The sequence below is a fragment of the Podarcis pityusensis genome, assembly GCF_964106645.2.
Source record: "Podarcis pityusensis genome assembly, chromosome: 5".
NCBI classification, from domain to species: Eukaryota; Metazoa; Chordata; class Lepidosauria; order Squamata; family Lacertidae; genus Podarcis; species Podarcis pityusensis.
In genome coordinates, this window is record NC_138032.1 from 17861190 (window position 1) to 17875797 (window position 14608).

A 14608-nucleotide genomic window follows, 5' to 3' on the forward strand; every position below is an offset into this window, starting at 1 on the left:
TAAAAAGCCTTTAAAAATGTAGATTCAGGGTTATCATGTTGCCTCCAGTCTAACCCAATTTGCCAAGGTATTGTTCCTTTCCTTTAATAAAGATTGAAAGGGCCGCTTGACATCACTCATTAGCACTCCTTTCCCCCCTTTAAAAGTCCTGAGTGGTGCCCTGCAGGAAAGAAGGCGAATGTAGCAGAATGTGTCACATGTTCTGTAGACCGGACTGGGAATTTTTCTTCCCTTCTCTTTCACACACTTGAAATTTGTGAAATGTTTTCAAAGGTGAGTGGTGCTACTGTGAATCGGGGGCACAACTCATTCCTCCTTATCTCCTTTTCCATTCTGCAGATCACTTTGGACCAAGTTCTATCATTTGTTGTTTAAAATAATGTTGGCCCCAAGAATTCTGCCCAGATATTTTGATCTCTTTGGGACGGGGGGGGGGCAAAATTGGTGAATAGTAGGAATTTGGGAGGGGGAATTCAAGATGAAGTGGCAAAGAGATTCCCCACCCCACCCCAGAAATCTTTGTTGCTCAGTCTATGGCAGAGGGACTCTAAGCAGTGTAGCTGCTACATTTTCTAATTTGGGACAGAAATTCCCAAGGCATTTAAGAGGGGTGTTTGGGTTCTCTCCCATCCACAACTGTGTTGTAGGGAATGAACCACCCTGTGAATTAGTTTGCAGAGTATCTGGCCCAGCTTTAACATGGCTGATATAAATGTTGAAGCTGGGGCAAATAAAAAGTAGAATTGGTCCAAAGGAGCAGACCATGAGGGTTTTGTAATACACCATATGAAGAAGGAGAGCAGGTTTTTCCCTGATGTTTCAGAAGGGTCTGGTTCACTTATTTATTAACGTACTTAATTCCATTTCTGTATCACCTCCTGTGGCGATCACACAGGGCTCCCGGACGGTCTATTGACCCTGTGCCACCACTGTGATTGCTTTCTTCGCTGCCACCAACCCGTTTCTCCTCATGGGTACACACGGAGACCAGACAGTTGTAAACATTAACAAATAATGAAGTTTATTTTATAGGCATGAACAAGCCCATGGTTTCAGTTAATTTTTCTTGGCTGTTTCTTAATCTTAGTTCCTTAACTGTCCTACTCGTTCCTAACAACTTTAAACTGATTATTCCAACAATCTATCTGACTCTACCTAACAATTCCTCTCACTCCCTCACCACACAACTCAACCAACCCACAGACTTAACCTCCCTCCTCCTCTTTCAACTCCCAACTCTCAACTGACTTTCACACAACTCCCCCTCTAACCCTAACTCCACCTATCAGTTTCCACTGGCCAATCACATCACATTCATTTTAACCCTTTCCTTATGACCCACCTAGGAGGCAAACGCCACACCTCCTATCAAAACTCTCATCGTGATTTAACAAGAAAAGCACATTTGCATTCTTATTCCGATTTTCATATTAATTTATTTTAATACTATTACGTTTATACCCACCTTTTCCCCACAGAGCTCAAGGTGGAATATTGGGTTCTCCCCAGTGCTATTTCTCTAGAAAAATAGGTGTTGGAGCTCACCATGAACTTCTTCTCCATTGTTCTTCCCATTATATCCCTGGTTCTTCCCATTATATCCTGACACCAACCCTGTGAAGTAGTTTAGACTGAGTTGTGGTGACTGACCCAAAGTCACTGAGTGAACTTCATGGCTATGTTGGAATTTGAACCATTGTCTCTCTTTGTCCAACATACTAACCACTGTACCACACTGGTTCTCATACATGGTGAAAGCTTTCACTTCATGACTTGCCTATGCGAATGATCCATCACAGATCTAACACTGTTGAAATAATGCTTACATGAAGTACAGTGTTTTTCAATGAGGCCAAGCCACTGATTCAGCTACAAATAATCAATTGAAGTATAATCAAATTATAGTCATACATTGAGTAAATCAGCCCTCTGGTGGCAATCGTTGGATACCATAGTTGTGGGGGGTCAATTAAAGCTGAGAGCATGCCCAGCTTATGTTGACCTAAAATAGAGATAAAAGAACTCAGATAGCTGAAAGACAACAGTTATATGACTTAAAATCTCTCCCTAATATATACACAATATATGTGGTTCTAGGTGTGCCATGTTTAAATACTGGAGAGAGCTTCAGTAGGTCTAATGACTAGGCTGCTTTGTGTTTTTAGAGGCAAGATCCTGTATCCTTTGATCGGGCTTTCGAAGACCTATCCAGGAATGTGCTCAATACCAGATACACTTTGCTCCCCTATCTCTACACACTGTTGTATGAGGCTCATGATCATGGAAGCACAGTTGTGCGCCCTTTACTCCACGAGTAAGTATTAAATGTTCTACCAAGTTCATTTAAAATGTAAGCTTGTTGGACAAAACAGTCCTGGTCACCAGTGCTAAAAGGTTTGCTCTTATTTAAAAGATTAAAATATATGTGCAGACTTGTAGCGTGAGTTGTAGCATGGCCTACGACACTGACTGGTATTTCAGTTCTCTGTGTTTATTAAAGACTTAGGGGGATGAGTTCAACATAGTTCTGTGGGAATCACTTGCCTGATAGAATGATCTCTCCTCTCCGCCCACTGTTGTGCACCATTTTGGGGTTCTCCCAACATCCCCACAGCCAGTTTGTGGGTAGGGATTGTTATGAAGGTAGCGTCTGGGGAAAGAGTATCGTAGATTCCCACAGCTCCTTGGAGAAGGCGCAGAATAAAAATTGAAATTTGTAAATGAAATCACTAAGGATAGGATCTCATAACTGCTTTTGAAGACTTCCTCACTCATGTAGATAATTCCTTGATGAGGTGCCTGTAAAGTCAAGAACTGAGCAAGCAGCACAAATATGTCCAGGGATCTTGGGGCCATGACTTATATATGTTTTAAATCTTGTATATTTTGGCAAACACCTGAAAATAGCTTAAGTGTGCTCTGTATTTGTGTGAGTACATCAGTTTAGCATCATGTTTATGCTAAAAGCAACTGATAAATATAATAAATAAATACATTAGGTGTGCTCTGAGCCCAATTTGTTGCCAGAAAGCACCTATGTCGAGATTTTAGGGACTTTTTACTGGAAAAACTATCTCCTTTTTTTGTCACACACACCCCATCTGCACCCATTATTGATTAGACCTATAAATTAAACTGCTTCCATATCCTTCAATATTTGGATCACTCTGCTAAGATATTCCAGATCCAAATCTATATCTATTTTTAATATATTGTGAGACTGTTTTTCCAGTAGCATTATCACACTTAATAATTTATTGTGTTGCTTTCAGATTTACAGATGATAGAACAACATGGGACATAGACAGACAGTTTCTCTGGGGACCGGCATTGCTCATCAGCCCTGTGCTGGATGAAGTAAGTAGATATGTAAAGGCAAGGTTTAAGAATAAGAATAATAAAGATTTTTTTCTACAACATTAATGTACGTATTTGATTTACAGAATCAAACAACAGTGAATGCTTACTTTCCTGATGCCCGCTGGTATGATTATTACACAGTAAGTGAAATTCCTTTGAACCATCTTCCAAATGTGAAAACAGATTAAATTAAGGGGGAAATGTAATATGTCGTGTTAAGGGCTTTCCAAAATTCCAGGGAATCACAACTGCTGAGGGTCATGCCTTTAATGCACATGCTACATAGCCAATATTCATGTTGTATGGTAGCCTATCCTGGGTTCGAAGATGCTCCTTCAGGTATACTGGGCCGAGGCCATTTAGGGCTTTAAAGGTCAGCACCAACACTTTGAGTTGTGCTTTGAAATGTCTTGGGAGCCAGTGTAGGTCTTTCAGGATCGAGAAGCAAGATCCACTGGTAGCTTTGCCTGGTAAAGCACTTTTGCCTTGTGCAATATCCCCTCCCCACCTGTTCAGCTCACTGTATCATAGCCCATTCTGTTCCAGTGGGTCCCCCAGGCCTGGCACCAGCAGAGAGATAGGTCATGGGCCAAGGGACCCTCACCAGCCTGCTCAATTGTGCAGCCATTCACCACCCTCCCCACTAGGCTCCCTAAATGTGTCACCACAGCAGCCAACAATGCTGCTGCTGAATGGGAGCCAAGCTCCCAAAATGGCTGGCTGCCATTTTAAATTACCCGAAATGTAATGTTGGCCCACAGATTAGTAAAATGTATTGATTTAATAGATTGGGGACATAGTCAAGGACACTGATCTGTGCTGCCACCTCCAAAGCAGTGAGTCTTGGGAAGGAGACATTTTACTTCTTGTACTTGTAATTAACGATTGGCTAGATGTTTGTGTGTGTGCACAGATTTTAGCATTTGAAAACAAGACTGAAAGTTCCCCCTTTTCATGAACAGAGCAAGGACATTGGAGTCCGAGGAAATTATTCTGTCTTACAAGCTGAGCTTGAACACATCAACCTTCATCTCAGAGGTGGCTACATTATCCCATGGCAACTACCTGATCTGAATACCAATGCCAGGTACAGTCAGATATGTGGAATTTTATTTGTTTATTTATTTACAAATTATTTATATAGGTAGATCAAATAAAAAAATACATAGATACTCAATTATCTGAAGTATCAGGAGCTACAACTGATTGCCTGTTTCTGTCCACAGGAGGGGGGAGAGTTAGACTCAAAAATTGAACTCAATGAATGAGGGACCGACTCTGCAGATGAGAGCTGGCTGACAGAGTCGAGAGAGGGCAGTTTGAACCCCCCTCCCAGGGAAGACTCTGTTAGCTCTCTAGAAGAGGGAGAGTTGGAAGGCAGTCAGAGCATTGCTAGGCAATCACCAGATAAGCAGAGGTATAAGACTGTGTCGAGTGAAAGTGAGGAGGAGGGAGGCCAGCCTCTCAGTCCCCGCTCTAGGTGCTTGGAAAGATCAGAGGGCAACAGAAGGGCAAGAGGGAAAACGCAGGAGTTTGGCATCCTTCCTGCCATGGGAGGGGTGAAGTTTCAGACTCACCAACTGTTGTCAATGCGAGCAGGTGAAAAGCCATGCTCTGGATGTGTATGGATTTTTTTGTAATAAATGTACATAAAGCTACCGGAGAGTCATTACTTCTTATCAGGGCTTGCTTGCCTGCCAGAGATCATTACACCTGACTATGGATCCCAATGACTCCGACCCCTACTGTGAAAAGTTGCAACAAGTATTAGTGTACTAATACTAATAACCACCCCCCCAAAAAAACCCCAAATGTTGCTATGAGGATGGCAAAGACCTCAGCAGTGCCAAGTCATCTGGTAGCTAAACTCCATCCACAGCAACCAGCACCCTCACTTACAACAGGAAGCGTGAAGACAGGGATGACGCTTCGAGTGTCATGAGGCCTGATCTCAATTTAAGTCTCAGGGACAGATCACAGGTAGGAAGTTCTCTTTTAGGTCAGCTCTCCAGCCTCAGGCCCTGAAGTCCACTGGTGCTGCTGCTGGGTTCCCAAGGGTGGTACTTTTTCTGAGAATGGTCTAGGTGAGCGGCAGAGCACCCACCACTGCCACATGCCCTTTCATATCAGGCTTGTTCCCTACTCCCTACACCCATGCAGGGCACAAATTGGGATACAGTATAGGCAGGAATGTAGTGATGTATGGAAGTGAGAGCTGGACCATAAAGAAGGCTGATCGCTGAAGAATTGATGCTTTTGAATGGAGGAGTCACTTGAGAGTCTCGTGGACTGCAAGAAGATCAAACCTATCCATTCTGAAGGAAATCAGCCCTGAGTGCTCACTGGAATGGCAGATCCTGAAGCTGAGGCTCCAATACTTTGGCCTCCTCATAAGAAGAGAACACTCCCTGGAAAAGACCCTGATGTTGGGAAAGATGGAGGGCACAAGGAGAAGGGGACGACAGAGGACGAGATGGTTGGACAGTGTTATAGAAGTTACCAACATGAGTTTGACCAAACTGTGGGAGGCAGTGGAAGACAGGAGTGCCTGGTGTGCTCTGGTCCATGGGGTCATGAAGAGTTGGACATGACTAAACGGCTAAACAACAACAAATAGGCAGGAATCCATGGCATATCGTATGTCTCAGTATGAGCGAATGATAGAGGGCAATGGTTTCCCAGTTTAATTCATAAGAGTGATGAAAACGAAATTATTTCTCATTTAAATGTTTTCTTTTGTTTTTAGTCGAAAGCAACCAATGGGTCTTACGGTTGCTCTGGATGATAATGGTGCTGCTCAAGGGCTTCTTTATTGGGACGATGGAACAACTATTGGTAAGTTTGGAAAGCTGCCATCTACAGAGTCTGACAATTAGAACAGCACCATTGGCAAAGAATGGCAAGGGCTTCCTGGGGTTTCAGGCAGGAATCCTTCCCAGCCCTACCTGCCAGGGACTGAAACCAAGGCATCTTCACACAGAGCATGTGCTCTGTCACTGAGCTACAGCCTTCCACTTCTTTGCAAGGCTGTTGCACAGCTTATTAAGAATATGTGAAATTCAAATTAGATGCTAAATAAGTTCCGGACCACCTGATAAGAAGGTGCAACATGCCTTCTTCTGTGTCGGCATCGTCCTCTTGAAATGGGAAATGCTGGAATGGGAACAATATTGTTTTAGCAGATTTTGAAGAACACCGCCACATGAACATAGAAAAGTCGCTAATAAGTATTTTAATAGCAGGCGTACTGAATACAAATAACCATATTTTTAAAAAGATGATTAACAACATAAACCTCCGGCCCTTTCTAAAATTACCAGTATCGTGGGTTCAGCTATACTTCAGATCCTCCTCGCATCACTGATGTGTTATAAGTAAGTAGTTCAAGAGAATATAAGAGGAGCCCATATCCTGATTATTCTCACTCCAACAGCTGCATCCTTCCAATACAGGGGTAACACAAACATGAAAGAGAAACTTGTGTTGCACTTCTCCACATGGCCTGGAGTTCTGATGTTGCCCCAGTGGTGTTCATAGGAACTGCACTACAGTGTCTTCCAGCCCCTTGGATAACATCCAAATTAGATTGATTCATATACCTAAGTATATAATGTAAATATGTCTTTGGTGGTTTTGAACGAAAGTTCACTTCCATTAATTTCATATATTTACCCCACTTAAGAGTGCTTATATTTGCCTGGCTCATGCCTGGTACAGGTCTGAAGAAGGAAACCCCCATACTATAATGTCCCTAATCAATGTGCCCATAAAGTAGAACCTGTCTACAGAAATAAAAATCCATGATATTGCTAGGAGAGCTGTAGGATGGGGTACTTATTGTTGCTGTTGAGCTTTTTGTAACGTTAAACTGGTGCTTCTAAAGCTTGCTGTCACTGCTTCTTGCATTCCCATGCACCAATGGAAACTGCTTCTTTGTCCTCTTAGCAGTCTTCCCCTTTAATCATTCTGTTGCTGCTTTCTTATTACAGATGCATATGAGAATGGCCTTTACCTCTTACACACATTTAATGTCAGTCAGGTATGTATAATCTCTAATCTTATATCCTTGCTCCTAGATGATGCCGAGTTTTGGTGTAGAATTAGGTCTTTCTGAGACTAGTGATCTCTGCACCTATTTAGAAATTGATTGACTGACAGGCACTGCCCTTAGATGTGCCTTCTATTTAATTAAAATAGCAAACCCTTGATGTGATAAATCGGTACATTTGCACCTGCATATAATTATCCTGCACGTAGCAACAGGTTTCAGAACATTTGCAGTAGATGTACAAAAACAAACAATGAAAAAAGAAATAAACACACACATTTGGTCAAGAAACCTTAGTGTGCAATTAGTTTCTATTTTAGTTGGGTTGTCCCACAGTAATTAGTGGAGTCAATGGAACCCTTTCCATTAAGTGATGTTCTAATTAAATTGTTCAAAATAGATGTTAAATAGCCGTCTCTGGCAGTTTTAGAAGTCAAAATCTGGCTAACAATCCAAGTGCTTTGAGCATTTATACATGCAAATAGATTTGTAGAATTTGGTATCATAAATGCTTTGCTAATACATTTGTGCAATGTCCTCCATCTTGATGCTATTTCTCAAGCAAAAGTTTATATGATGAAATCAGACTGGAGCAAGAGAGAGGCTGTGACAAGCAATTGTGAAATCATAAATAACAGCATGAAATGAAAAAAACAAACCCATACCCTTTCTTTCAGAATGCTTTGGACATCAGCCTCGCCCATGAGGGATATTTTGACCCAAACAACTTAAAATTCAGCGAAATTAAAATTTTAGGACTGTCAAGCAAACCTGTTAATGTTATGGTGTTTCAAAATGGTGCGCCAATCTCATCCAGTCATAATGAGACCTATGATTCTTCAACTCAGGTAAGGAAAAAATGTTGACACTATGAACCACTTTCATTACTTAAAAGAATTTCTCCAAATCTCTACATTTGGTGTGCTTTCATTTTGGTACTATCCTCATGCTTACATAGACACCAGAATACTTACTTTAGTAAAAAGTTCTTCCCGTGCACCATTAAATCCCACATATTTTTTTTTTCTTATTGAAAGGGAAGGGGGAATGAAAATGGTGGTTGTATTCAGTTCCACATTGCTTGGGTCTTGGAGGCAGGTAACAGGGTGCAGGGTGCGCAAATCATTCTTTGCTTTGTGATTACTTGCTGGGAAAATAAGGTGTCCAGTCAGGTATGAGCCCTTGTGAAGCTGCAAATCAAACCATTCAAGCTCTGTGCCCTGCAGTAAGCTTCATTTGGTGGTTACAGTATGTCTCGGGTCCCAATTAGCTCTCAAGAGTGGCACCTCTTTCAAACTGCACCATCCAGCATCCTCGATATTCTGCCTCTGTCAGTAGCTAAGAATTCAGGTCTTTGCTAACACATTTAATCTAACTTGCTTGTCTTCCACATCCTAGACAGTTTTCCCCTTTGCCTGTTGATGATCTCCGTCCCTAGACTTCTAACCAAGTTCCCAGTATTTGACCTATTGAAATTGCCTAAGCTTGTCTTGACATGGAACCTCCGAGTTCCACTTGGCTGTTGTCCCTGGGGAAATTTCTCCATGCCATCTTGGCTTATTATAGACGAACTGAGAAAGTGGCTTCTTCCCAATCTTCCATTTCCTTTTGCTACCGCCTGCTGTCATATACATTTATAGCTATGTTTATATGCTGCAAAGAGCCAGCTATACTTCATATAAACTAATTAAATAAAACTACATTTCATTTTTTAAAAAATGAGGCTGCTGTTTAATGTACACAGAACTGTGAAATGATTTTTGTCATTTGTTGCTTTTTTATTATTATTTCCAAAGCTCTTGCACATTCAAGGTCTTCAGCTTGCACTGGGGCAAAAGTATACCTTGAAATGGGGGCAGCCTACTGAAGATACAGAAAAATTCAATTGTTATCCATACCCAGAACCAACACAAAGCACTTGTGAAGAACGTGGCTGTTTCTGGCAGGTAAGCAACTGGGAATTGGTGAAACAGGTGAAATGGAACCATTTGATGTGCCAAAAAATTACCCAGTTTCTGAATCTCATCTGATACCATTTTGTTTTGTGATGATAAATTTTAATTTTGATCTGAAACTATGGGAATGTAAGACTTTCTTTCTTTCTTTCTTTCTTTCTTTCTTTCTTTCTTTCTTTCTTTCTTTTTGATTGCAGTTCTACACCAATATTGGCTTTTTATGGGCAGTTTTAGCTGAGTTTTTTTGTTTTGTTTTAAAAGTTGCTTTGACCATATTTTACTTGTGACAGATACCCTTAAATTGTTCCTTAAGCTCTTTGTAAGCCTTAGCCCTCATTGGTCCTCCCATTGCCCATTGTCAATTCTATTTACTGTTTATTGCTGAAGCCTCTCTCATAGTGCTGACTTACTTAATATGGTCTTTTATTTCAGGTTGTCTCTACTCCTGGTGTGCCTCACTGCTTTTATCCCAAGAATTATGGCTACACTGCCAGTAACATTCAACACAGTGCTGAGGGTGTGACAGCTGATCTGCAGAGGAACACAATCTATCCTAATCCTTATGGGTCTCAATCACCAGCTGTTGACCAGCTTCGCTTGGTAGTGACCTACCATTACAACAACATGCTGCAGTTTAAGGTAAACTGTAATCTCATGGAGTACCCCCCCCCCCTTAAAATGCTGCAGCTAACAAACCTTCCCCAAGGATGGCACTCTTAATAAACCCTTTTGGTGCATCCTCTCAGTTCCATGACATGATAATCCCATCATTGCAGCTGTTGCTGGAGAAAAGTACTTTCAGTATGCAGACATCAAAAGCTTATCAGCACTTACATTTTGCTCTGTTTTTTCCAGGCACAGGTTCATGCTTAAGAGCTCTATGTCTGAGTGTTGTTGTTGGGTTTGGGTTTGTTTGTTTTTTGCCTGAGAGCTTTCTCCACAAAAAACCCGTTCTTTAGTGCTTAATCGGAGCAAACAGCAATTCAGGTTTTCTGCAGATTGCCATTTGCTCCAATTGAGCTTTAATGAGCATGTTTTTTACGGAAAAGTTCCAGAGCAAAAATTAAAATTAAAATGGGCCTTCGGACATGGAGCATTTAAGAGCAGACTATACCTGGAAAAAGCAGAGGAAAAGTAAGTATGGATAAGTGCTGGGATGTATCTCCAGTGCATTCTACGAGAGTAGATCCACTGAAATTAATAGATGATTTAGTCATGCTCATTACTTTCAGTGGGTCTCCTTGGAGTGGAACTAACATTGCAGACAGCTCATTAGAATGTGCATGATAAGAAGCTTTGAAAAGTCAGTGCCAACAAGCAGAGCACTTCTACAATGGGGCAATAATAGGGCCCTTTTTCTCTCTGGCTGTCCTTTGCCAGATTGGTCAATACCATTTTTATAATTTTGTGAAGCTTTTGCCTGCTGAAGTCATTTTTTACTGTGATTTCTATCATGGATGTTTTTGAATATATTTTTAAAAGTACCTTTTACTAGTGTGCAATGTATTAAACTGTGATTTTAAATTGGAGTGAACTGTGCATGGGCACTGGAAAAGTGGGATAGAGATTCCCACTTTTTGGGTAATAAACAGTAGTTGAACTGTCCTTTTGCATTGACTCTTATAGACAAGCAGGTCCTTGTGATGTTTGGTTTTGTTACATATCTTATGCACGCTGAAGAACGCTCCCTTCTCCGTAGATCTATGATCCCAACCACAAAAGATACGAAGTTCCAGTCCCGCTCTTCACGCCAAGCAGCTCTCAAAGTACAGAAGCTAGCCGGCTCTATCAAGTGGACATTGTGAACAATCCATTTGGCCTTCAGATCCGACGCAAAAGCACAGGAACCATTATGTAAGTGGAACTTTGATTTTATTGATAGATTCATTTCAGCAAGGATCAGCAGGAAAACACCCTGAACCAAGGTCTTAATTTGCTTATGATGCTATGGTATCATTCACACAAATTCAGACAAGGAAGGGGTGTGTGTGTGTGTGTGTGTGTGTGTGTGTGTGTGTTGTTATTTCCACTAAATATTAATCAAGCATCCTGGAGTCTGCCTGGCCAACCACTCTTCCTGATCTCAAAAAGGCCCATAGAAGGCATTACCTGATGAACACCATGCAGATAAAACATACTTAAAGTGCATGGTTTCTTCCAGAGAATCCTGAGAACTGTAGTTTCTGAAGGGTGCTGGGAGTCATAGCTCTGCGAGGGCTAAACTACAGTTCCTGGGATTATTTGTGCTCTAAATGTATCGTGTGGATGTTGAAATGTAGGCCTCAGGAAAGACTGTTTCATGCTACTACAGTGGTACTTTTGTTCTCAAACTTAATCCGTTCCGGAAGTCCGTTCCAAAACCAAAGCATTCCAAAACCAAGGCATGCTTTCCCATAGAAAGTAATACAGAATGGATTAATCTGCTCCAAACTTTTAAAAACAACTCCTAAAACAGCAATTTAACATGAATTTCACTATCTAACAGACCATAAAATGAAAGCAATAAAGCGTGTTCTCCTTCATGGAGAGCACGTGTTGCGGTGGGGGCCGCCAGGACACTCCAAAGTTGGGGGGCGGGCTAATTGATCATTGGCCACTGATGTGATTGGGGCTTCCCTTGTTGTTGGGAAGAAGTTAATGTTGCCATTTATTGATTGACAGCCAGAAATACTAAAACTCCTTGCACGAGGCTAGGGCTTCCTCTTTTTGCCCGTGCATCGGATTGCCTGTCCCTCCCTCCCTAGAATAGGGTTGTTTGCTTTGACCTTGCTATGCCTGTCATGGGGTCGTCTGCTTTGGGGCAGGGGCCCGGTAGGAATATTGTCCATCTGGCTGATTGGCTGGGGCCATTTGATTTTTGCCTACTGTGTAGCAAATCGTCACAACTTGTAAGGTTCACGGTTAGGCATTGGTTTATGGTTTGGTTGGTTGAGGGGCATGGATTGGCTGTGCCTGCCCCTCTAATGCTGCTGCTCCAAGGGATTCCGTTAAAGGAATTGGGGGGTAACTATTGCTTGTCCACTCTGTCAAAGGGGCTCGGGCCATAGAAATGAGCTCCTGGTTGCATTTGGGGTGAGGGCAGGTTCCCTGCTCCGCGTTACCCCCCAAGTGTATTCCCCTATTCTGACTTTCGCATTGTGCAGAATGTCAGTCTGTCCCCCATGGTGGGGGCAGATAGTCGCAACCAATGCCTACGCAACCACTCACAAATTTGTATTTTAATAAAGTTGTGGCCAAAATTATGCCAAAAATCTTAAACAAAAAATTCTGTGTGATGTGTGAGTTATTGGGGTGGACCTGGGGACCTCGACACACAATCAATGTTCTGTATTATAAAATAAATAAGATAGTATTGTAGAGGATAAAAATTCTTACCTGTACTGATGATAGTCATAAAATGAAAAACAAGCCACAGTGAAAAGTGAAAAACCACACAAACAAAAATGTAAAAAAATAGCAAAAACAAAAGCACCAAATATCACCTCAGAACACTGCAATCAGAAATGGAAGGATTTAATTACAGTGGTGGGGGAGACTCAAATGAGCGGGGCAAGGGCAGAAGCGAGAGGAAAAAAGACTTAATTACTATGCGGGGGACTCAAATTTGCTGCGCAACAGTAAAAACAGAAGCTCAGGAGTGCAGCGTTCGGGTTCCAAGTTGTTCGGGAACTAAGTTATTTGAAAACCGAGGTACCACTGTAATTGCCTGACCAGTGGTCTGCACGCAGCAAACAAACTAAAAACCCCTTTTGTTAATGTATATATATAAATATATAAAACAACACTCTGCATCTTACCCATGAGAATTTTCTCGAACTTTTCTCTCCCAGTTGATAATTTTAATGTGTGTGTTTTTTCCTCATTAATTGAAGGAGAATGCTTGTTCATTTGTTTTGAAAAGGATAAATGCTTAGCCTAGCACTAGAGAGCTGCCAGTTCTAAATATGTCTCTCATGGATGGCATTCCATCATGACATCTATACTAACTGAGATCATTGTGAGGATTTGATGTGAGGTTGCTAAAGAGGGTTTGTGCTGTCTGCCTACACCTATATTCTGCTTGTACTTTTTAGAAATTAATAAAATAATACTACAAAAATGCAGTGAGTAATTTTTTTCCAAATTAAGACGAATCCTGGTAAGCATTTCCCCCTGGAATGTCTCACCCACTCACTGAAGTGTGGAACATGTAAAGTATGTTCAAATATTTGCTGAGTGTTTTTTTAAAAAAAATCACTGCAGGCAAGTGCACATTTACTTTGCTAAAACAAATAGAGTATGTTCTGATGACAGCTGGCCAGACAATTACTACATATTCTTTTCCAGAAGAAAAGTGTTCTCAGTTTGAATCTCACTGATTCTGTAATAAAATTAGGAATGACTCAGATCATTTCTTTGCACTTAAACACCAAAGAGGTTAAAGATGTGCCTGTACCATACTAAGAGAAAGGTTGAGAATTACAGAGCAGTAACCGGTAATATGTGCTACCCACATCCCAGAAACTGAGACCTCCGGGTATAGGGCGGTATATAACGTCAATAAATAAAATAAACTATATTCTTTCATTTTTCACCACCAGCCCTGATTGTGGAAGGAGATGAGTGGGAATGAGCTCAGTGACCCCTCACCTTACTCATTCACATGTTAATCCTCCACTATTCTTGCATTTCTCCTCTGTGTTTTGAGGGCTAGCTATCTAGAGCATGAAACCCACTCTACTTTAGTAGGCTCCCTGTATAATTAAGCATCTTGAAAGAGAAGGTTTTTACAATCTGTGTGAAAGCCTATTGGAATAGAGCAGATACCCCACTGCAGACATTCAGCCTCCAACATATGGGGGGCTGCAGGAATGAGAACATGTGGGTTGGCAAACAGCTAACAATTATGTCCCTACTCTGCTTTGGGGGTGGGAGAAAATATAAGGTTAGAGTAAGTTGGGTTTCTGTGTCATCCGGCCAAAAGGTACACACGCACGAATGTCTCTCTCTCTCTCTCTCTCTCTCTCTCTCTCTCTGTGTGTGTGTGTGTGTGAGAGAGAGAGAGAGAGAGTATGTATATAGATAGGACTACCTCAGAAATACACATATGGAAAATAACTTAATGTGAAGTTGCCACCTAAGTTTAGCTGGAGCCAATACCCTGGCTCTTATCTTGAAAATGTGGCCACGTGTTTTTCAGAAGCATTGGTTATTTCTTGGCTATCTCCCATGAGAAATGACCACTTTTCTGCTTTGCATGAGTTGC

General features: G+C 41.5%; 1 protein-coding gene across 1 annotated transcript in view; it reads left to right on the top strand.

Annotated features, from left to right (window-relative positions):
- SI (sucrase-isomaltase) overlaps nucleotides 1-14608 on the top strand; it is a 127749-nt gene that overhangs the window by 70106 nt on the left and 43035 nt on the right. Inside the window, exons 41-50 of the mRNA XM_081007704.1 lie at nucleotides 2166-2314; nucleotides 3273-3357; nucleotides 3444-3500; nucleotides 4323-4447; nucleotides 6107-6195; nucleotides 7350-7399; nucleotides 8086-8256; nucleotides 9205-9354; nucleotides 9796-10002; nucleotides 11063-11217. Of these exons, the coding sequence (XP_080863830.1) occupies nucleotides 2166-2314; nucleotides 3273-3357; nucleotides 3444-3500; nucleotides 4323-4447; nucleotides 6107-6195; nucleotides 7350-7399; nucleotides 8086-8256; nucleotides 9205-9354; nucleotides 9796-10002; nucleotides 11063-11217 (1238 nt within the window). The remainder of the gene's footprint in view (nucleotides 1-2165; nucleotides 2315-3272; nucleotides 3358-3443; nucleotides 3501-4322; nucleotides 4448-6106; nucleotides 6196-7349; nucleotides 7400-8085; nucleotides 8257-9204; nucleotides 9355-9795; nucleotides 10003-11062; nucleotides 11218-14608) is intronic.